Source organism: Eptesicus fuscus, chromosome 23, assembly GCF_027574615.1.
Source record: "Eptesicus fuscus isolate TK198812 chromosome 23, DD_ASM_mEF_20220401, whole genome shotgun sequence".
NCBI lineage: Eukaryota > Metazoa > Chordata > Mammalia > Chiroptera > Vespertilionidae > Eptesicus > Eptesicus fuscus.
Genome location: NC_072495.1, coordinates 5,982,223 through 6,004,487, shown reverse-complemented (window position 1 = coordinate 6,004,487; position 22,265 = coordinate 5,982,223). Strand labels below are relative to the sequence as shown.

Here is a 22,265-nt window from a genome sequence, read left to right as displayed (position 1 = left end):
GAACGAAGGAGAAAGGGCTGTTGAACAGGCAGCACATGTGCAAGCTGCCCTGGCGATGGGGTGGTGAGGCCTTGCTCATTTCCATGGGAACCAGGAGCTTCATCTGCAACCCTCCCTGGCAGGCCCTCTGGAGAGGGAGGCCCTCTGGGGAGGGAGCAGCACTTTCCATGCGCAGGGTGAGGCCATAGAACTGATTCCCCCCTAAGACCCTTCTGGTTTATGTGCCCAGTGAGTCACCCTCCTCCATGGGCCCGAAACAGCCACCGATGGGGAAATGGCAAGTCCTTCCCCACACTCAGCCGGTTCTAGGCTTTAAGTGAGAAACAGCTGGTCCTAGCCAGGGGGGACAGGAGGAGAGGAACTGGGTCTGTCACTTGCTGGAACCGAGGGAGTCCACTTTGATAAGCATATGATTCCCAAAGGCAGTGTCTCGGAAGGCGTGGCCTCCCTCGCGTGCCCTTCCCAGCCTGCTGTGTTCTTGTGGATTTGTGGCACATCCCACAGGCAGCAACGCGTGACCGAAACCTCGTGTCCAAGCCTCCTGAACCCCTCAACACTGGGCCACCAAGGGGCAGCGGCATTTTCATGTGAAACAGAACAGACAGACAGCATTTCCAGGCAAGTGCGGGGCCTGGGCAGATGCCAGGCGTCCGGAGGTGCAAAGGGAGGCAGGCCGTGAGAACGTGGGACCAGGCTAGGGTGTGGGGCAGACAAATCCCGCCCAGCCTTTGCTCTCCACGGCTCAGCGAGAGAAGTGACAGAAGTAACAGAACAAGCTTGGAACAGACTTTGCTTTCTTGTGAGTCACCGGGGACGGAGGATGGAAAATTCCCACCCACCCCCTCCCTCGCTCCCAAATGGGAACACGGGCTCCTCGGAGACGCAGCCGGGGTCCGCGACCAGCTGGCAGGACACCTGGGCCATCTGTGTGGCGGCTCGGTCCCTCCGGGCTCCTGGTGCTCCCTGCCCAGCACAGCCGTCTCTTGGCAGGCCGCGGAGTGCAGGAGCTAGTGAGCCTTTAAGGCGGGTGGGGTGTCCGCTTGGGGCTGCTGTGCAATCTAGACAGCGGGGCGGCTCACCCCGAGCGAGCCTTGCTGCACTGTGACACTCAGCAGAGTCTATCCCCACCACATAAACGGCGAAACATCTGCCCCAGGCCCCATCACCCTCCCTCACTCCGGAACCTTCTGTTTGTCTCTATTACGGCAGCACAGTGCTGTGCCGGGGCACTTCTCCGCCCTCCCTCAGGGCTCACTTTGGGATCTCCGCTCCACGTCACAGAGCTGTGCATCTCGGACCCGGAACCCGCCCTCTGCTCAGCAGCAGCTTGTCCACTCCCCAGCCCCCAGCGGAGGGCGAAACCCAACTCCAGTGACTAACAAATGGTAAATGGTGCTCAGATGATTTCGGGGAGTGATGAAGAAACAAGGAAGGTGGAAGTCCTAGCACACACGGGGGAACTCTTAGCTGTTGTTAAATAACATCTATATATATAAAAGCCTAAGCGACCATCGCAACCGAAACAACCGGACAACCGAACAGGCTGCGTGGGGCGACCAGGCCGGCAGGGGGGTTAGTGAGGGACGACCTAACGACTGAGCAGTGGGCTGCGTGGGGCGACCAGGCCGGCAGGGGGGTTAGTGAGGGCCAACCAAACAACCGAACAGTGGGCTGCGTGGGGCAATCAGGCTGGCGGGGGCGGCAGTGAGGGGCAACCAGGCTGGCGGGGACACCCCCCCCCCCCGCCATGCACGAATTTCATGCACTGGGCCTCTAGTAGTAATATAAATACATGATTGAGAAACCAAGAAACGAACACAAACATTCAGTCTATGTTCTCTGAACATCTTTGCCTGGCAGCTACTGATCCCTGGAAAGGCAAAATACCGACGTGCACACGAATAAGTCGTGCTTTGGCAAAAGGCCCGAGTCCACCTTTCTGGGGTTCACTGACTCAACCAAACTGCACTCGCTGAACTTCGTCACAAGCACGATCCCTGGAAACTGTACATACACACCTCTGTAAGGGAGAGCTGCCTTATTCTAGACCAGGGCTCCTCAAACTTTTTAAACAGGGGGCCAGTTCACTGTCCCTCAGACCGTTGGAGGGCCGGACTATAGTTTAAAAAAAACTATGAACAAATTCCTATGCACACTGCACATATCTTATTTTGAAGTAAAAAAACAACACGGCAGAAACACCCGCATGTGGCCCGCGGGCCGTAGTTTGAGGACGCCTGTTCTGGACGTTTCAGGAGGAAAAAAGCCAAACTCTGCCGGAGAAGTGGTTATCTTAATCTGCTCAGGCTGCTGCGGGGCTCAGACACACGGGTCACTCACCGTCCCGGAGCCTGGGAGTCCAAGATCCAGGCGCCGGCAGACTCGGTGTCTGCAGGGCTCGCCTCCTGGTTCACAGGTGGCAGCCTCTGCTGTCCTCGCGGCGGGAGGGGTGAGGGGTGAGGGGCCTCGGGGCTGGCACAGAATAAAGGCCAGGAGACAGTGAGCTCTGACACAGTGTGAAATGTGTGTGCTTTTTGGAAGGAGTGTTTTGCTCACAGGACGGTAAATGACTTCACCTCACATTCTAGAAGCGTCCGCCTGCCTCTTATGTGTGAGCCGCTGTGGACACAGACAGGAGGAAGTGTGAATGCCGACCCCAGGGGCTCACACTTTACATCCCACTGAAATCTACGAGAAAGAAAAGCCAGCCCCTCCCCGACCCCCTCCAAAAACATGCACAAGGAAAGCCTGCTTCATTGAACACGATGCCAACCAGACTGCGGGGATGAGCGCCTGCTCCCCAGCCAGGTGGGGTCTGAACAGCCACGTCACCCCTGTGCCGCCTCGAGTCTAACCACCCCCTCCCCCCACAACACACACACACACACACACACACACACACACAAGCACTTCTTCCAGGCTCTGCTCACTGTGTTTTCCACATGACGAGGTCCAGGTCCCACAGCAGAGCATGAGCAGACTCATCCCCACGCCCAGCGACCCACACCAAGCAGACAACTGGCCCGTGAGCAGAGCCGCAGTTCTCAGGGACGGTGTCAGCTGAGGCCGAGGGACCTGGCTGAGCCCCAGCACAGTCTCTCCAGCCAGTAGACTTCCGGCTGGGCCTCCAAGTCCAATGCTCGGACGTCTCTGAAAACGGACAGCACTGGGAGACACGGACCAGCATGTTTCTGTTCCCCACAGCCCGGAGGCAGCGGTGCCTAACAGATGGAAGATGGGATGATGGGAGGGAAGAGGGGCTTGCTTACAAGAAACGTAAGCAAGCTGGTATGCAACCTGAGCGGACGGAGAAAGGTCAACCCTCAAAGAACAGGAGGGGTGAGAGGTGCGTCACACAGGCCGCCTCCCCGGGAAGCAGGGCGTGTCCGCCGGGGAGGAGCACACCCAGGCGTGAGACGCGGACAGCAGCTGCTAGCCACACACTGCTCTTCTGGATTCCCAGCCCCGGGGAGTGTGAGTGGAAGTGGCAAGTTCCACTGCAGCCTCGGCTCCCTGAACCCCCTCAGGCAAGTCCCTCCAGGCTTGCTCCCCTGCAGGTTGGATGGAGATGGGCTCAGGGTGCTCCTGTAAGCACACAGCCAGTGGCTCTGTGACTGCCCCAGGGCCGCCCCACCCACCCATTCCCCTGCCCATTACTTCAGCAAGAAAGTTCTTTTGTGTATGAGCCATCGAATATTTTTGGGTCTGTTTATTACAGAAGTAGCATTACCCTAATACAATCATTGCTAAATGGCCATAGTACATTTATGCTATAATTGCACATCATTTGAATCACCGCAGGAATGTCCTTTTCTCTTGATTCTAAATTTTCAGAAGTGAAAGGTAAGAAGTTAAAGTTGCTGCAAGGCGAAGGATAAAAACATTGCGAGGTAGTCGGTAGTGTGGCTGTCAAATGCCAGGTTTCCCACCTACAAACAAGCAGGGTGCGCGATTCCCCATCTGTACAGCGAGCGGAATGCCAGGCACGCCCACCCCTCGGCCGGGGTCAGCAAACAATGGCCGGGGGCCGCATCCGGCCTGCGCCTGCTTCTGTACAGCCCTCGAGCTCAGGATGTTTTGTACGTTTTTGAAAACAGAGGAGAATATGTGACTGAGACCCTATGCAGGCCAGACAATAGTCACCCGCCGGCCCTGCCTTACAGGGTTCTGTGAGGGCCACCACAGTGCAGGCCGGGGCCTGGCTCAAAGGAAGCAAGCAATACGAAGTGATGCATGCAACACAGCTATTAGTGTTTCAAAAATAAACTGCCTCGTGACGGGGTTCCTCATTTCCTCCAGGTGAACAGTCTCCCCTCCCCTCCCAGAAACAACAAACATCTTGATTATTATGGACACAAGATCTTTCAAATGAAAAGTTGCTGGCAGTTCAAGTTCATGACTAAGAGAAAGGAGTAGCTCCCTTGATAGCAAAGGGACCTGCTGGCAGCAGAACATGGAGGCGCGACTCCGTCTAACCGTCGGGGAAGACCGCGACATTTGACGTTGTAAGTTAGACAGTAAGTAGGTATGGTAAGAGAGTCAACTGGCTCAGCGACAGGCCTGAGCGCTGGTTGTCGCAAGGGAACACTTTTGCTGGGTAAACACACTTGCAATGGAGACCTACGACAGGGTTCAGGCAGAGACAACAAAAAGCCGGCCTTTCAGAATCGATTGGGCGGGTGATGCTTTCAAACACGACGCTTGGCAGAACTGGTCTCGCAACGACAAGGTAGAGACTGGTGTCGGGCGTGACTGGTGTCTCACCGAGACGGCATTTCCCAAGGAGGTCTGCGCACACGGACCCCTGGGACGCCACGGGCACGTGTGCCTGTCCAGGGACGCCAGGAAGGCAGGCGCGGCACACACTCCTGAAGTACAACGCGCACAGCACACTGCAGGCTTTGAGAAACACCGCAGGGCAGGGACCGGGTGACCGTCTAGCCCACGAGTTTCCTCCCGCACAGCCGCGGTGACATCCCGGAGCATCGGACGCGGCAGGGCGTTCTGGACGGGCAGCATGTCACGCAGCTTTCGGGTCCACATTAGCGACCCACCGAGAACCTGGGTTTCCCTCAAAGCTTTTCAAGTTCTCGTTTTACAAACACACACTTTTAACAGGACTGAAAAGCTGCAGTCTTTCCGTTATAACCAGATACTCGCAAGATTCCTTGTGAGCTTATAAAACTCAGATTTGGCAGGAAAATCACAGTCTAAAGATACCCTGTCCACTCACCAACGTTAAAAGTTTCAGCAGAGCAAATTTTTGCCTATTTTGATCAGAAGAGATGGGAGACATTCTGCGACAGGGCAAGGCGGGGCCTCTGTCCTGGGATGAACTCGGCCAGGCCATTCGTATGGTGTCCCTGGAGGAGTTCCATTTATTAATCATTGTACAAAAAAAAAAAAAAAAAAAAATCTTTGCTTTCATTGGAAGAGAAAAGAAGTTACTATATCCAAATATTTAATATTTTAACATTGCAAAAGTTCTACTTTTATAACAGGGTTTTTTTAAATGGAGAAAACTTTGGAAAATTTTTAAAAAGAAACTTATGATTTATTAGAGTACAGGTTCCAAAAACACATTTTTAGAAAAATATAAAGTGCCCAAATACCAACTTACAGGTGACAGGCCTCCTGGAGCCAGGGGAAGCATCCGTGAAGAAACCTTTAAAAACAGTCTACATACATATTTACACGGGGTCACTAAAGGGAAAACCATCTTATCTTGCTTGGCGTCGATGTTACTCTACAAGAAAAGGAAATCAAACCGGAAAACCAACATCATAATTCTCAGCATGCTCCACGGTTTCTTTGTAATGCATCTTGTTAATATTTACTCCACACTTCCTAATTTCCACCTTTAAATGAGAGTAGTGTGAAACCCCCGGCCTCAGGCAGGCGGGGTGCTGTGAGTGGTCACAATTTCAAATGCAAGTCCTAATCGTCTGACTTTGGATTTGATGACCATGGATACCGGATGATAGCGAGTTCAGGCTGGAAGGGGCCAGCTGGCCAAATCTCCATCTTTTTCTAATTAATGCTTAACTCAGCCGTCACTTGCTATAGAGTCTCAGGTAGCATCCCCAAACCTTGGTCATCTCAGGGTTCATTAAGGACCAATGGAAGGCAGTCATCCAACATGGTATGCAAACCCTGCACTCAAATGAGCACAGCAGCGAGAGTGACTGGTTCCCTGCCCCCTAGAGCCTCAGGCATTAGATCAACTGGATTCTCCTAAACTTAGAGTGACGTCATGAGGCCCTAACTCCAGACACAAGACCAGCTGGCAGGAGACCTGGCGGCCGTGGTGGGAGTTCCAGAGCTGCACAGCATGGAACTGTCAGCGCTCGGTCACTAAGAACGTGGGAGAGGGGCCCGTGTGGCTGAGTGAGCGGTCAGTCCCCAGGGGACGCGAGTGCAGGCTTCACCGGTGCTGTCACGGCCATGGCGTCTCGAGAAAGCAGACGACACTCGTTTCTTTCCCCGTGGATCAGACACTCTAAGATGAAAGACGTGTTAGTTGCTCTACCCTGCCACACTCAGACAGGTCTCCAAGTGATTCTCAGGAAGGACGGGGGGCATTGGGACCTCCCCTTTCATTTTTGAGGTTCATTTTTCTTCTGGTTACAGAAGTGAAATCTCATTTTTACGTCTTTGGAGACCTCGAAGTATAATTTCTAAAAGCAAGCATTTTAACATCAGATTGTACTTCCTACTATGAAGAGAAGCCATCACTGATTTAAGATCTACTCATGCTACTGGATAGTATTAACATAAAAAAAGTTACTTTAAAGGGAGGAACAGTAGATGAACATGGAAAAATCCATCACCAAGGCCATTATTATGCATTTCCTCAAAGAATTCCATGTAACGAAGTGGAAAACTAATGACTCATAGCGATAGGAGCATAAGTCCAAGAGGGAAACTGTTATTCTTCTAACTCCAATACAGACAAAGACAAGTGCCTGAAATCGGTTTCACACATCAGAAAAAATAAATGCAAATGACTCTGATTAGCACTACTTTGCTCATCACCAAGATGCTGCCAAGCTCACTTAGCTTCACCTCTGAATAAGCAGCTAAATTCAGGCTGAAAAGACCCAACGACCCTGACTCAGGACTGCAGCTGGGCCACAGAGAAATCAGGGAGAAATCGTTGCAAACTTAAGAGCCCGTCGCCAGCAAATGAAATGTCTGAGTAAGTGCAAGACAGGCTAATGAGAAGGGAGCTAAGGAACGATTAGACGGGTGTCGACTGTGAGCCCTCATGAAGACAGAATGTCACAGACTGTCACCACAGACAAGCAGACAAGCCATGCCACCGAACAGCGCCTTCCCAAGGATTCACTAGTGGAGGCGGAGAGCGACATTGTCTTTGCAGCTGAGGAGAGCACGGGCCACTTAAACTGGTGGGAGCAACCAGCACTCGGGCCAAGTGGCTTCCTGGTGGTCGCGTCCAAAGGCCGGGGACCCCTGGAGTCCTGTTCTCCTGGAAGGCGGCAGCAGCAGCAAAGGCACAATGTCCTCCACTGGCCTTTACTCTGCGGTCTCTTTCTTGGCACTGTAAATGTTCTGCACCGTTTCGTAGACAGACTCCAGGTCCTCTGGGTATCGGAGCTCTAGCTCTGCGTTCGGGATGTAGTGGGTGCCAGTAAACTCTGAGAAATAGCGTCCGACATCGGGGTGCGAGATTTCTTGAGGCTCCACATTATATTCCAGGTTTTCTGTTGATAAAGAGGCACATTCTGGTTAAAATGGACTTTTCTGTGGCATCTCTTATCCCGAGTACTTCCTAGCAACCGTTTCCGAGCAGCATTTTGAGGTGGAGGAAAAGGCAAGACAGAGGTGTTTATGGAATATGCAGGAGCTAACAGGAAAAAGGCAGCGAATGGCCATCGGGGGAAGGAGGAATGGTGGCCTGGGGCCCCCAACAGCTCCACACGGAAGACAGGACTTCCCTGTTCTCTGAGCAAGGCATCTGGCTCCAGCAAAGCTCCGGCAGTCTCCTGGGGACGGGCAAGCCAGAGACTCCCACGTTCCTCTGACTTGATCTGCCACAAATGTGAGGACAAGAGAACCCTCGCCGGCTCCCTTCGCCAGCGGTTAAGCTCCGGAAGCCCCACATCATCTGGTGACACTCGCGTACCTGCTTCCTTCCTGTCTACTAGTGTGAGCCCCTCCACACGACCAGTCTCCGTCCCAGCTCCGTCCTTGCAACACCGCCGTGCGCCTCCCAAGGCGAGCACCGCGCAGGGGGCAGGAGACGCGGCGGGAGGGATGCACACTGCAGACCTTCCCCACAGACGGATGGTTATGGCATCTGCATGCCTCCTAGAAATCCACGCTCTCTCCACACCCTGCTCTCTATTTCACCACCAGGTGAAGGAATAAAGATCAGGCTCCTTTACAATGGAATGATAATAGAACAATGATAATGCAGGCGAGGTTTTTCTTTGTTTGTTTTTTTTAAATATATTTTTATTGATTTCAAAGAGGAAGGGAGAGGGAGAAGGAGATAGAAACATCAATGATGAGAATCACTGATCATCCGCCTCCCACAGGCCCCACACTGGGGATCGAGCCCACAACCCAGGCATGTGCCCTCACTGGGATTTGAACCGTGACCTCCTGGTTCATAGGTCGATGTTCAACCATTGCACCATGTCGGCCGGGCCAGGTGAGGTATTTTAAAGGCTGAAATCCTTTTAGGTGGTTTCTCCCCCCAAAACTACTTGAAAAACAGCTCTGCGTGGGCCCAATGAAAGAGGGGTGGGTGTGTACCCTTCCTCGCTGGCCCAAGACTGGGCGTGGGCCCCCACCTGGGAGAAGCCAAGCCTCACCCCCCATGACCTGGGAGAAAGGAGCTGGCCAGGCCGACCTTCTGCTCTGACCGTGTTCCGGGGCAGTCTCGGTTCCCTGCAGTATGAAGCCACACTTTGCACGGCCTGTCACTGGAATTAATGCAAGTTAGTCTCTGCACAGGCCTGGCCGATGGGCTAACTCACACCCTCAGGGCAGCACATCACCCCTAAGTGTCCTGAAATGCACGCAGGACACCTGGTCCCCCACCCAGAGTGCACAGGACAAACACCCGCTTATCTCGGCATTACTCGACAGCATCCACGGCAGGTCACTGTGAAAGTAAGTGATGGCACATTAATTCAGCACAATGCTGGGCCGCCAGGAAAATGAGCAATGTGCTGTCGAGATCCGATGGAGGAACTGGGAGTACGAACACATGCTGCTCAGAAAGGGCCTGGAAGGCCACATAGCTAGGCTGCCACATCACAAGGCCTAGCTAAGGTATTTTATTTTTAAATACATTTTTATTGACCTCAGAGAGGAAGGGAGAGGGAGAGAGATGGAAACAACTGGTTTATTTAATCGGAGCTTAGTATTCCTTAGTTTGGACATACCCCAATTTGCCAGGAAGTCCTTGCGAATGATACTGGTTTGCAATGAGAAGGGACCACAGGCCCCCTGGTGAGCGTGTCCCGAGTGGAGGGACTGAGGACGGAACTGACAGGTCAGAGGAAGGGACACTTGAGATTTTCACAATTTAAAAGAGAGCACCAAACTGCCCTTGGGAACGGCTGAAATGTTACACCTCCATCCTGATGTCGGGTCTTCACACAGGGCCAGCACGTGCAGACTGCCCACTGTGTGGGGTGGGGCAGGGGTGGGTGTTGTAGAAACTTCAGTTTGGAAATGCAGGACAACTCAGGGAACCGGAACTAACACTTGTAGTGGGTGCACAGGCACCAAGCACTCTCAACTAGAGGTCACGTCCCACTGAATTCCTGACCTTCCAATCCGGGCAGCTGACTGAAGTTCAGAGCATCTGGTCTGGATATTCGTTTCCCACAGTATCTGAGCAGTCCTGGTGGGGGAGGGGCTGAGAGAGGCAGCATGCCCCCTCGTGGGGAACATGATAAACATGCTAGGTGTGGTATACCCCTCCTTTAGGAGTCAGGTTCACATTAACACATTGTTGGGAAAATTCCCTGGACTGTGCAGAACAAAACTACTCGAAGACATTGTACATGCATGTGGCCTATAATCTACCCTTCAGCTCTGTGGAGAACTAGTAATTAGAAGAACATTCATTCATGGTTTTACCCAGGTTACTAGGATCATGGAGAAAAGGTTTGAAAATTTAGATCCGAAAAAAAAGTTGTAGCCGAAACCGGTTTGGCTCAGTGGATAGAGCGTCGGCCTGCGGACTCAAGGGTCCCAGGTTCGATTCCGGTCAAGGGCATGTACCTTGGTTGCGGGCACATCCCCAGGAGGGGGTGTGCAAGAGGCAGCTGATCGATGTTTCTCTCTCATCGATGTTTCTAACTCTCTATCCCTCTCTCTTCCTCTCTATAAAAAAAAAATCAATAAAATATATTAAAAAAAAAAAAAGTTGTAAAACAAAATAACTTAATATAAGCCCGGCAGTGTTGCTCAGTGGTTGAGCATCAACCTATGAACCAGGGGGTCATGGGTTGGATTCCTAGTCAGGGCACATGCCTGGGTTGCAGGCTCTGATCCCCAGTAGGGGGTGTGCAGGAAGCAGCCAATCAATGATTATTTCTCATCATTGATGTTTCTATCTCTCTCTCCCTCTCCCTTCCTCTCTGAAATCAATAAAAATATATTTAAAAAAGTAACTTAGTGCAAATGAAAAAAATGCTAAAAACATATTTAAATAACTATTTTTAAAATTTAGCCTCTCAAGGTCTCCCATTGGCTAAATATGGTATAATTTGAGCAAAAAAATAAATAAATAAAATTGTTCCAAATGATTAGAACACATTGACTAAATAAAAGTCCAGGAATCTATGAGAAGAGAGAAGTGCTGGAGGTGGAGGTAGGGGGAGCGTGTGAGGGGAAGGGAGAGAAGGGATCGGAGGGGGCGGGGAGAGGTAGAAGGTGAGGGAGGAAAGCTCTTGTTTACAGGAGTGGAGGGAATAACAGCAGTAGAAAATCATCATTCTGCGATTCTCATATGATAACTCAGACAACGAGATGCAATAGGTACTGACATAACAAGGATAGGGTTACTGCGGAAGATGACATATGTAGGATGGCACAGGAGGACTCCATGGGGTTCGTGTTAATTGCAAAAGGAAAACTGTCCCTTAGAGTGAGTCACTATATTAGCCAAGTGACCAAAATCCGCTTCACTGACAGCAGGACAGCGGACACCATCGGCCTCCAGAGGAGAGGCAACGTGACACATAGCATTTGATAGTAAATATTCCGGCCAAATATAGTAACAGCCTGATCTCATCAAGCCTCAGACTTCGCTTCCGGTCCACAGACAACACACAGATGTGCAAACAGTATGACAAATCCAGAAAGTTAGACATTTTACAAGATAACCAGCCTGGACTCTTCAAAAAGTCAAAGTCTTGTGGGAAAGGATGAAAGAAAAAAAAAAAAAAAAGGAAGAACGAACTGTTTTTTTTTCCAAGAGAGACCCAGGAGACACAACCAAACGCAGTGCATAAATCCTGGTTGGATCGCGATTAAAAATGAACACGCACACACGCCTACAAAGGCTATTCTGTGACCCCCGGGGCGTCGGGATGGTGACCGACATTAGAGCCTGTAAAGCAGTTTCTCTGCCAGGTGTGAAGCTGTAACTGTGGTCCCGCAGTGAGATGGCCTTACGCTCACAGCAGGCATGGGAGTGTTTAGGTCAGTGATGGGCAACCTTTTGAGCTTGGTGGTCAAACTTCACCAAAAAACTGAGCATAACTCGGGTAGTGTGTCACTTTGAGGAAAAAACATTATTTCGCAAATGTTTCATCCTCAGGAGCAGCAAATGTTTCATCCTCGGCATGCGGCCGCCTCAGCGGCCGCGTGTCATCAGAAATGACTACGCGTGTCAGTGCTGACACGCGTGTCATAGGTTCGCCATCACTGGTTTAGGTCATGATGTCTGCTGTGTTCTTTCAAACGGTTCAGCAAAAACTGAAAACCTCCATCTGCAGGTCAAACAAATATTGTCAACATGCTAACTGCTGGCTCCAGTGGAGGGCGCGGGGTATTCACGTCTGAAATGCTCTTCACCCAAAGTTGTTAAAAACCACAGCTGTTTGCAAACGTCTCGCTCTGTGACAAGGACCCACAATCACTTAGTGGGATCTCAGTTCTAGAGGGTAAAACTGACAGCCAGAGGGTGGACTTTCTCTCAAAGGCATTCCATGCTGACTCGGAGCCCTGCACTGCATGCTTACTGAGCATACGATCAGACATGAATTCCTGAGACACTGAGAAAGTTCAGGACACCTAAAGCCAAGTGCAATTTTACTACTCTAAAAAGCCCCTTTTGAAGTTGACATAGATGTTTCTAGAAACTCATAATACGCACTGAAGGCATGAGGCGAAGCCACAGGCGCTGGCCAAGTGGCGGTCACAAGACAATGCCGTTACTCTCGGGTCACACTCCATGACGTACAGTGTGAAATGCTTCCAAGTGATTAGTGGGGGGACAGAGAGTCCACAGATCACTCAACAATTTTCAAATCATGTTGAGTTTTTGAAATTGTTAGAATGATTTTTTGTCAGTTTCAAAAGTTAAATAAAATCATCGTCAGCGCCTTTGTCTGACATGGGCGACATTAACCCCCCCTTACAACTCCCTCATTATACTGACAGGTTAAAGAGACCTGTACTAGACACAGAATTTCTTTTGTTGCATGTTATCATCTCACAGTTTCTGATGAATTAGTAACAATAAGAAACCTCTTTGATACTTCTGAGATTTTTATACATCCAGTATTTCTATTAAAGCGCTTACCAGAAAATAATACTGAGTGAGGTCAAACATGCTTTAGTCCAGACACAAAAAGCTTTAACATGATGGTTATGAATAGGGCTTTGCCAAGCTGCCTGGGTCCAAATTCACGCTCTGCAAGTTAAGATTTAATGACTGCGTGCCTCAGTTTCCTCATGTACAAAATGAGCATGATGATGAGGACGGAAATGAGTTTCAAATGGAGTTAACAGACCCTGCGTTAGCATGTGTGCGCATTTTTGTTAATAAAACGAATGCTGTAAATGCCGCCACAGCCAGGCCTGCAGCCGCACAGTGAAGGCACTGTGGTCTGTAACCTGCCTCCACGGGCTCCATTTGTCTGACCTGGAGTGCCCTGGGCTAGCACCTGCCCGGCCTGGCAGAGGCCCCACCTACCCAGCCCCACGCTCTAAGAGCTGGTGCAATGGACTGCAGTTCCCACGGGAGTGTCTCCGGGGGAGCACAGGAGGCTGCCAGTCTCAGGAGGCCGGAGGGTGCTAGGGTGGCTCCCCAACAGTGTCCATTCAGTGCCCTCCAGTTCAAGCAGGCGGTATTGGGCAGGGCACAAGATGACCCTCCTTAACTGGAGGGAGCCCATGGCAATGCCTAGGAAGCAGGCATTGCGGATTTGATTGGCAAAGGCAATGACCAATCAGAACAGAGGTCAGCAGCAGCCCTGGAATAGGGTCCCAGCTGTGGTGGAGGGGGAAACTTTTTAACCTGCGGTATGGCTGCCCCAGGGCATACCAGCCATGTGTATTAGCTAAATACCGGCCCTAGGAGGGGAGCGACGGGAAACTCCTGACTGTGCCCACAGTATCTGAGTGCTCAAATGTGCGCTTAAAACACGCCCAGCTGTTATTAAAGCTGCAGACAGAAACGAGCCACTTACCTTGGGCTGCATAGCGGCAAGAACCATCCTCCACCAGAACATTGTAGAAAGGCTGATGATGGCCGTGAGGCAGGCTGTGGACGTTCATGTTTCGAATCCACTCGTGTCCCATCATGCAGGTGGGGTCCCAGCCGTAGATGACACAGTTATAGCCATACCTAAGCATAGGAGCACGCAGTCAATCCCTGGGACCCTGGCACCTAGGAACTGGTAAGCGAGGGCTCGGCTGCTCTTCAACTCCCTTTCTTACACATTTACCTGCGTCTGCTCCACGCCGAATCCTTTTTCGGAACACCCCTGGCCCTCTTTACAAACCCCTCTTACTATCAACCTAGCACTTCAGTTAGAAAACAAACTTTGTGACGAAGAGAGAAGGGGCAACAACTGGTCATCAGGATGGAAAAAGGTATCTGGACCAGGCCTGCCAACAACGCTCAGCACCGGTTCTGGAGAACGGAGAACAGAGACCTAGAGGCAAAGTGCAGAACTTCCCAACCGTCTTCACGACTCGGGATGGCGAATGATTTCCTAAACAAGGTCCTGAAAATACAACCCATAAAGGAAGAGACGGATCAATGTGACCGCCATAAAGGACTGATTCAGACTACCGACCTATCTGTTAGGGACCTATTTCTTTCTTTCTTAGATACAACAGGGTAGCAAATGTTATTTTTAACAAAGGAGAGAGCCCTTACCTTCCAGAGACACGGAAATAGCTCCAGATGAAATGACATCTGGGATTCGCTTCCAGGGGGGAGGGAAGGACGGGTGGAGACGGACCCTATTATGATAACCAGTGGAGCTGACATGGGACATCACCTGGTTTGTTATACTCAAATCTTTTTACTGTTGGTGTTTGAAATTTCTACAATAAGTTAAAAAATAGAATGCAATAAAAGAATGAGAACACTAACCAAAACCTGGAAAAAGATACCTGGCACTTATGTGCACACAGAGACTAAATCTACAGAGAAAGCACCGCTGTAAATCAGACGCACAATACTGACAAGGCACTTCAGGAAAGGAAACGCGAATGACCAGGGACCTGGAAGGGAGCCTCAATAGGTGCAGCTGGCAGGGAAACGCAAATTAAAGCCACAATGAAGCACCCTGTGCCACTGACGACCTGGGTGCGTTTTTAGAGGTCTGGCCGTGACACGTGCTGGTGAGAGGCGCTCTCAGCTCCCACCGGCCGGGGGATGCAAGTCAGTGCTATGGCTGGGGACACAGTCTCGTTCTGTCTAGTAAATCGGCCAGGTGTGTACCCTACGACCCGGCAGGCCCTGCCTCCCATCTGAATTCGGGAGAGCGAGAGGAGAGCAAGGACAATGCAGGAAGGAGAGAAAAACTGTTTACAGCAGCTGCTCCATCTTCCCACAAAGAGAAGGGTCAGACATCTGGAGGTCACAAAACATTAGACGTCCCAGTCAGGACCGCAAGTCCCTTCTCAAAAACAAAACGGTTAAAGACGCGGTTCAGCTGGCGGGCCTTCCTGCGGTGCGACCCAGGTCACGCTGCTGGGCGTCGGGTCCCCTTCGAGCACGTCACTGCGGCCGCTCACCGGCCCTTGGTGTCCTCTGCAGCCACGCGTGGGCGGACGCCGTGGGCACTCACCTCTTATGCTTCATAATGAGCCCAATGGAGTAGCAGACATCCCTGTGCTTCTCGTGGGAACGGAGCTTCACCTCCACGCCCACGTCCTCCTTCTTGCGCTCAATGTGCTCTAGTGTGTGCTGCACCAGGTAACCCACGGCCCCGTGCTGCCCGGGGTCTAGGGTCTGAATGTGCTGGAGGATGTCAAGCACCTTCAAGACAAGACAGAAAGACTGGGTGATAATATTTTTATTAAGGCCTTTTCCCTGTCACTGCACTGGATTCAGCCCTACCTAGCCTGACAAAGGACAGCAAGGTGGGCCCTGATGGCGGCCCAGGTCCCGAGGCTGCCGGCACGCTCCCCAGTCAGCTCGAAGCTGGCACCCTCACTTCTGATCCTGGGCACAGGCCCAGGCACCCAGTGCAACCAGTGTGAATGTCAGAAACTGCTGGGAAACACGGTGGACTGGAGTCAGCGTGCGGGGAGGAGGGTTGGCCACTGACAGGCACATGTGGGTAAAGTGAGCCCTCAAAGGGTTTACGTTCTGCGTCAGCGTGGGCTTCACTTAAAAAAACGTTATTTACTGGTTTTAGAGAGAGGAAAGGAGAGAGAGAAAGAAGCACCAGTCCACTGTTCATCCATTCACGCACTGCGTATCGGCTTCACTTTTTGACACACAGAAAGGAAACAACTTAAAGCTGCCTGCACCCATGAACTGGTTGGAAAAATAAAGGCTACGTGCCTCGATCAAGAGGACGCTGGACAGAACTGCCTCGGGACCATGAAGATGGGAGGGGCCGCAGAGAAGCACCGAAGGGATGCACCTTCGTTTCGGACCTTTCACCTGCAGGAGGAGATGTGTGCAGCGGGGTTCTGGAGTCCTACCGGCCACTGCCATGACGTTAACTCAGGACGCAGTATCGTATTCAAGTGGGCTGGGAGAAACCACATCTACGTGGGGCTTAAATAACTAGCTGGTAGAAGCAGAACTCAAGGTTATATTCTCTCTACTGTCCCAGTGGCTCCAAGGAAAATACAAATTCTGATCAAGTTCCTACCCGCACACGCAGGTGCAAACACAAACACGTGCACACAATGACCAAGGACGGCAAGGCGGGCCCTGCCAATGGCAGAGTCTCTGACACATTCCCCTTGTAAACAGCATCTTTCCCTAGTTACTGAGCCCAAGGACCAAGCAACCTGGACTCTAGTCCCAGGTCTGCCAAACTCGCTGCTCCTGATTAACAAAGGCCCTGTCTTCCTGATATATATCACGTTGTGAAAATGAACATCTTATGCAATATATCATTATTCCAATACCCAACCTCGCCTTCCAGACTGAGATTTTCTGGTCTCAGTACTGACTAAACACTTATTTCTTGCTGGTCACTGACAGTCCCATCACTTTTTTATTTCATTTAATTGTCCCAACTTGAAGGTCAGCCGGAAGAGGAAGAGTTAGGCTCAGTGAAGGCAAGGAACCGGCCTGAGGTCACAGGTTATGAAGACAGGAGTGAGGATGAGACCGGGCTAACTCTAGACTCTAGTCTCACCACCATCACACCAAAGCAGAAGTAGGATTATTTTAATTAACTGTTATGCATGTTCTCAAACACATAAAAATGGGCAGAATGGTATGACCATGTACCTCCAACCCAGCTTCACTCCTGTACCCGAGAGCCCACCCACTGCAAGAGGCTTTAACTTGGGAGACACTAACAACCTTTATCTTCTTCAGTGAACAGCAGGGGCTTGAACAGCGAGTCCTACTGACTGGGCTTGCGCAATGCGTTCCTCATGCTCCCCTCTGCAGTTCCGACCAGTCCTGTGGACCAGACTTCTGCTCCCTCCCGGCACAGCTCCCCTTCCCAGCAGCACCCCCCTCCCCCCCACCAGAGCAGGGAAACAGGCCTCACTCGGAATCTTCAGTGCACAAAAGGATTCTCAAACGCCCAGTCTCAGAGATGAGGCTCAGGGACGGTCCCCCGCCCTTCCCCTGGCGTGTGGCTGACAGGGTGAGGGGTGAGGGGAGAGGGCCTGGTGACCCGGGCCTTGTATGTTCCCAAAGGACAGTGCTGACACCTGGGTCCCGTGCTGTGTCCAACCAATGTCTAGGCCATTCTAGAATCCCCAGGCCACAACTTTTGGGGTAGAGATCTTGGAAGAGAGGGAGGGGGTCTATCACTCATGATTGATAAGCTTTTTATGGAAAGGGCCAGAGAGTAAATATTTTAGGCTTTGCAGGCCATTCGGTGTCTGACTCAAGTAGTCCCCTAGGTCGCTGGACACTGGCCAGAGACAAAGAAGCAAGTGGGCGTGGATCCATAAAACCAGGCTGCCTCGGGCCCACAGGCATGGGGTGCTGGCCGGCTGGTCCACTGCCTGCAGCTTCCCCCGAGGCTCTCTGGAGCTCCTGGCTCCATCCTCTGACGTCCACTGTCTGTGAGCTCTTCTATGTTGGGGGCTTCCACTACCAGGTGCTGACACGGGGGTCCGAGTCCTATCAAATTCAACACGGCCCAAACTAAACCCCTTCCCATACCATGAAACAGGCCTGCTCTCCAACACCCGCTGTTCACGTGGCCACGAGTAGTGGAAAATCTGGCCATCCTGAGCCTTCCCCTCACTCAGAGCGCACGGAGAATGAGTTTTTCTCATTCAGATAAAAACTCCTGAGCACCTGCCACGGGCAAAACTGTGCTGCGAGCAAGGGGAACAGCCGGTGGAGGCAGCAGCTCTGGTCCTCGTCCTGACAGAGCGCCCGGCGGAGCAGCACCACACACTCCAGCCGCTTTGCGAAAGGGCAGCGGGGCCCATGCCGAGGGCCTGGGGAGGGGTTCCGGAGGCAGAAGTGAAGCTGGTGGAGTTGAGGGGCAAGAAAGGTGCTCCAGGCAGAGGTGCAGCAAATGCAAGGACTGACGCAAACAGGGACGAGTGGAGGATGTGGCTGTGGCAGCTGAGTACAAAAGGGGCCAGTGTGAGAGACGAGAGAGCTCGGGCGGGTGGGCCACCCTCAAAAGAAGGAGCCTGGTCTTCAAGACAGCGGGGAGCCACCCAGAGGGTCCTGAGATTTTACTAAGATTACTCTGGCTACAGTTGATCAAACAGGTTGCAGAGTCTAAGCGTAGAGGAAGGAGAGCACGCAGGGGGCCTATGCAACCACCTAGGGACAGAGCCGTGTACAGACGTGGAGGGACACCTGGGGATGCTGCTGGAGCCCAAGGTCCGGGCAGGAGGCAGACTCGGGAGCCAGCAGCCCACAGGTGGGGCCTGGAGCAAGAAGAACAGGTGTGAGCACCCTGGGAAAGTGCAGGGGGAAAGGAAGCCTAGAAACTACCAGAGGGCAAGGAACAGGCAGGAGCCTGAGAGCCAGGAACCGAAGTCGAAGGAACAGGGTGTTCGGGGCGGGGAGTGGCCCCCAGCGATCACGAAAGATAAAGAAAAACAAGTATCTGCTGGATTTGGCAACAAGAATGATTTATCAGAAAGGGGTCATTGGCTTTGCTGGCAAGTGCGGTTCCCAAGGTGGAGGGGTGGGAACGGATCCCCATGTTCTGAGGAGTGTGTGGGAGGCGAGGCAGGTGGCCGGCACAGCCAGCGAGCAGGCTTCAGCCTTGCAGGGGAGAGAGATAAGGACGCAGCTGCAGGGAAATGCCAGCAGGGCTGTCATGGGAGTGCTTTTATGTTTTCTTTTTCCAAAGATGAGAGAGACTTGAGTATGTTTAATGCTCAATAAACGGTAGATAATAGAAACAGTCAGTTGAAGGAAGACAGGAGGCCTGGCCGGTGTGGCTCAGTGGTTGAGTGTTAACCTATGAACCAGGAGGTCACTTTTTGATTCTCAGTCAGGGCACATGGCTGGGTTGTGAGCTCGATCCCCAGTAGGGGGCGTGCAGGAAGCAGCCGATCGATAATTCTCTCTCATCTTTCATGTTTCTGTCTCTCCCTCTCCCTTCCTCTCTAAAATCAATAAAAATATATTTTAAAAAATATTTTTAAGAGAATAAAGGAAAACTTAGTGATCCAAGAAAAGGCAGGGGGGCTGGACCCAGAGCACAGCAGGTTTGCCTTAGAAAACTGGAGGGATATCTTTTCCACTGGAGATAACTACGGATCAAAGTAGGGATGCAGGTCTGGCAGGAGGAAGGACAGCGTGCCCGTCTGTCAGCTTCTCTGGAGACAGTGGTTTCGGGCACCACCCATGTCTGAGCAAGACACTTCAGCAAGCTCCTTAGTCTTATTAATTGTAAAACAGAAAAACAGTGCACCCACAGGGTTGGGAGATGTTTGATAAGTGCTCGTGGCTTTAAAAGCTGGCCAGCCTGCACTCTGTTTCCATCACAGCCACAACGCCCTTGGACTACCATGACGGGGACCAGGAGGACCTGTATTTTGCTCTTCCTGGTTTAATGCAATTGAAATCACGCTGACCTTCTGGTCTCTCCAGCTTAGGAATGTTTCCCTTTCATCTGATAAGGTCAAGCAGATTCCAAGCCCTGCACAAATTGATTGAAGGCCGGGAAACTATTTCATATACACAGACCTACATGCACATGCACACGTACACGTACAAGGACCCTTGTGAAGCTGACCTCTGCACACACCAAGCTCTCTACCCATGTTGTACGCACACCGATTGGTGTGCACAGCAGTAACCCACTTTCCTGCCTTCTGAAATGGCTGGCCATCCTCCACCAACGTCCACCTCAAACCCTTCCTCTGGAGAGGAGCACTTTCTAATCACCTCAGCATTCCCCAATCCTTCCTCTTGGGGAGCCCCACAGGGCTCCTGGCTAGAGTCCACGTTTACAAGGGGGAGTCCTCACTCACTGGGAACGAGCCACTTCTCATTCCTGATCTCTGAATGCGGAAACACCTTCGCCAGCAGCAAACGCAGGGTCATCGTGAGGACGAGTGCTGTCCAGTAACGAATCGGGAACCTGTTTCAGTGACAGTGACCCTTGCTTGGCAGGAAGGCAGACTTGGCCTCCCGAGGACCTGAGGTGGTTCCCCGGGAAGCAGCGTGCAAGCACAAAGCTGAGCCAGGTGGGTGCTGCAGGTGAAGCCAGAGCCCCTGCAGACTTCCCTACAGAGGAGATGGTAACCTCACTCCTCGGAGACGGACAAGTAATTTAAGGACAGTATATATATATATATATATATATATACATATATATATATATATATATGAAGAGGTAATATGCAAATGAGCCAGGATGCCGTAACAGTCACGACCGGCTCAGGAGGAGGCTGCGCACGCAGATGGGCCTGGAGTGGAGACGCAATACACAGGGGGGCCCACCCTCGCTGGGAGACAGTGCGAAAGCAGTCCTGCCTCTGTGCGTGAGCTGCAGAGGAAACACCTTTTCTTACAGGTCATTGGCTAAGCTCCCCGTACGCCACTCGCAGTGTTCTTGGTAACTTGGGTAATAAGAATCCAAGAAGATGATCTAAGGTTTTTCCACCACACTTCTGGAGTTAAAAACGAAGGTCCGCTGCTGAAGGAGCTAAGAAATGTCATATCCTGCCCTAGCCGGTTTGGCTCAGTGGATAGAGCCTCGGCCTGCAGACCGCAGGGTCCGGGTTCGATTCTGATCAAGGGCATGTACCTAGGTTGCAGGCTCCTCCCTGGCCGGGGCCCAGGTCAGGACTCATGCAGGAGGTAACCAATCGAAGTGTCCCTCGCACATTGATGTCTCTCTGTCTTTCCCTCTCTCTTCCATACTCTTTAAAAATCAATGAAAAAATATCCTCAGGTGAGGATAAAAAAAGAAAAAGAAAGAAAGAAATGTCATATCCTATGAAAGAGACATCTTGAAAATGCCTCAAGAAAGTTGTCATTTTTTTCGTGGTGAAGGGAATGGAGTCTGTGTTGATGAAAACACCTTGGTGGCTGCGGCAGCCGGCAGTGGCAGCAGCAGCGGGTTGATGGCAGTGGTGCCTTCCCCTGATCAGCTGGTCACCTCCCTCAGAGGGAGGCCAGACTGCGGCTTACGCCCGCTTCCCCGCAGGGAGCAGGCCTAAGCCATCAGTAGGACATCCCCTGAGGGCTCCCGGACTGTGATTGGGGCAAGCTGGGCTGAGGGACGCCTCCCCTCCCCCAGTGCACGAACTTCATGCACTGGGCCTCTAGTTTATTTATAAAGAACCCCTGCTTTGAAAGGATCACTGCACTTCACAAATTATCACAAAATTCCTTAACTAATCTAAAGCAAAACGTGATAGGAATTATATATATCCTACTATCAAAACTAAGTAACATGCCCTGACTGGTTTGGCTCAGTGGATAGAGCGTCGGTCCTGCGGACTGAAGGGTCCCAGGTTCGATTCCGGTCAAGGGCATGTACCTTGGTTGCGGGCACATCCCCAGTGGGAGGTGTGCAGGAGGCAGCTGATCGGTGTTTCTCTCTCATCGATGTTTCTAACTCTCTATTCCTCTCCCTTCCTCTCTGTAAAAAATCAATAAAATATATTAAAAAACAAACAAAAAAACTAAGTAACATAAGCTATTGAATCCTAGACAGCAAGATTTATTTGGGCTCTGGGAAGTGGGTGGGGACTTTGGCAGAGTCTAGATTTCCCGGAACTCTTCGACCAGATCACGTGACTCTGCTACTTGGGCCACACATGACATCTTCACTTAAGATAGAAGTCTAGAGATTTTCTTACAGATGTGTCATTTCCTAGAAATACTTTACGACTCTGAAGTTGTAACTGAGACAACTTAAATCTAAGCAAAGTCAAGTCATTTACATGATTTATTTCCTCAAGCGAAGGTTTTACTCTCTAACAACACAGCCGACGGCTTTCTGCCGATGTCTCTGTGAGAGCTCAGAGATTAGTGCCCTCACCAGACTGCTCTAAACAAACAAATGGATCGCTACCTATTTCCCTGGGAGAAGGGCCTGATGCAAGCATGCAGCTACTCCTGCTCTGATACTCGGCTGGCCTTGGGTATCGCTGCCCACAGCCGCTGAGGAGCACTTCTG

At 51.5% G+C, this 22,265-nt stretch overlaps 1 protein-coding gene across 2 annotated transcripts in view; it reads right to left on the bottom strand.

Annotated features, from left to right (window-relative positions):
- Positions 1 to 5,530: 5,530 nt before the first annotated feature.
- Positions 5,531 to 22,265, bottom strand: part of FBXO21 (F-box protein 21) — a 35,006-nt gene continuing 18,271 nt past the window's right edge. Inside the window, exons 10-12 of one of the 2 annotated variants that reach the window (XM_008142753.3) lie at positions 15,297 to 15,508; positions 13,683 to 13,840; positions 5,531 to 7,724 (exon numbers count right to left, since the gene is read on the bottom strand). In XM_008142753.3, coding sequence (XP_008140975.2) covers positions 7,537 to 7,724; positions 13,683 to 13,840; positions 15,297 to 15,508 — 558 coding nt within the window. In that variant the 3' untranslated portion in view covers positions 5,531 to 7,536. The remainder of the gene's footprint in view (positions 7,725 to 13,682; positions 13,841 to 15,296; positions 15,509 to 22,265) is intronic. The other variant, XM_008142754.3, reaches the window with a different exon arrangement.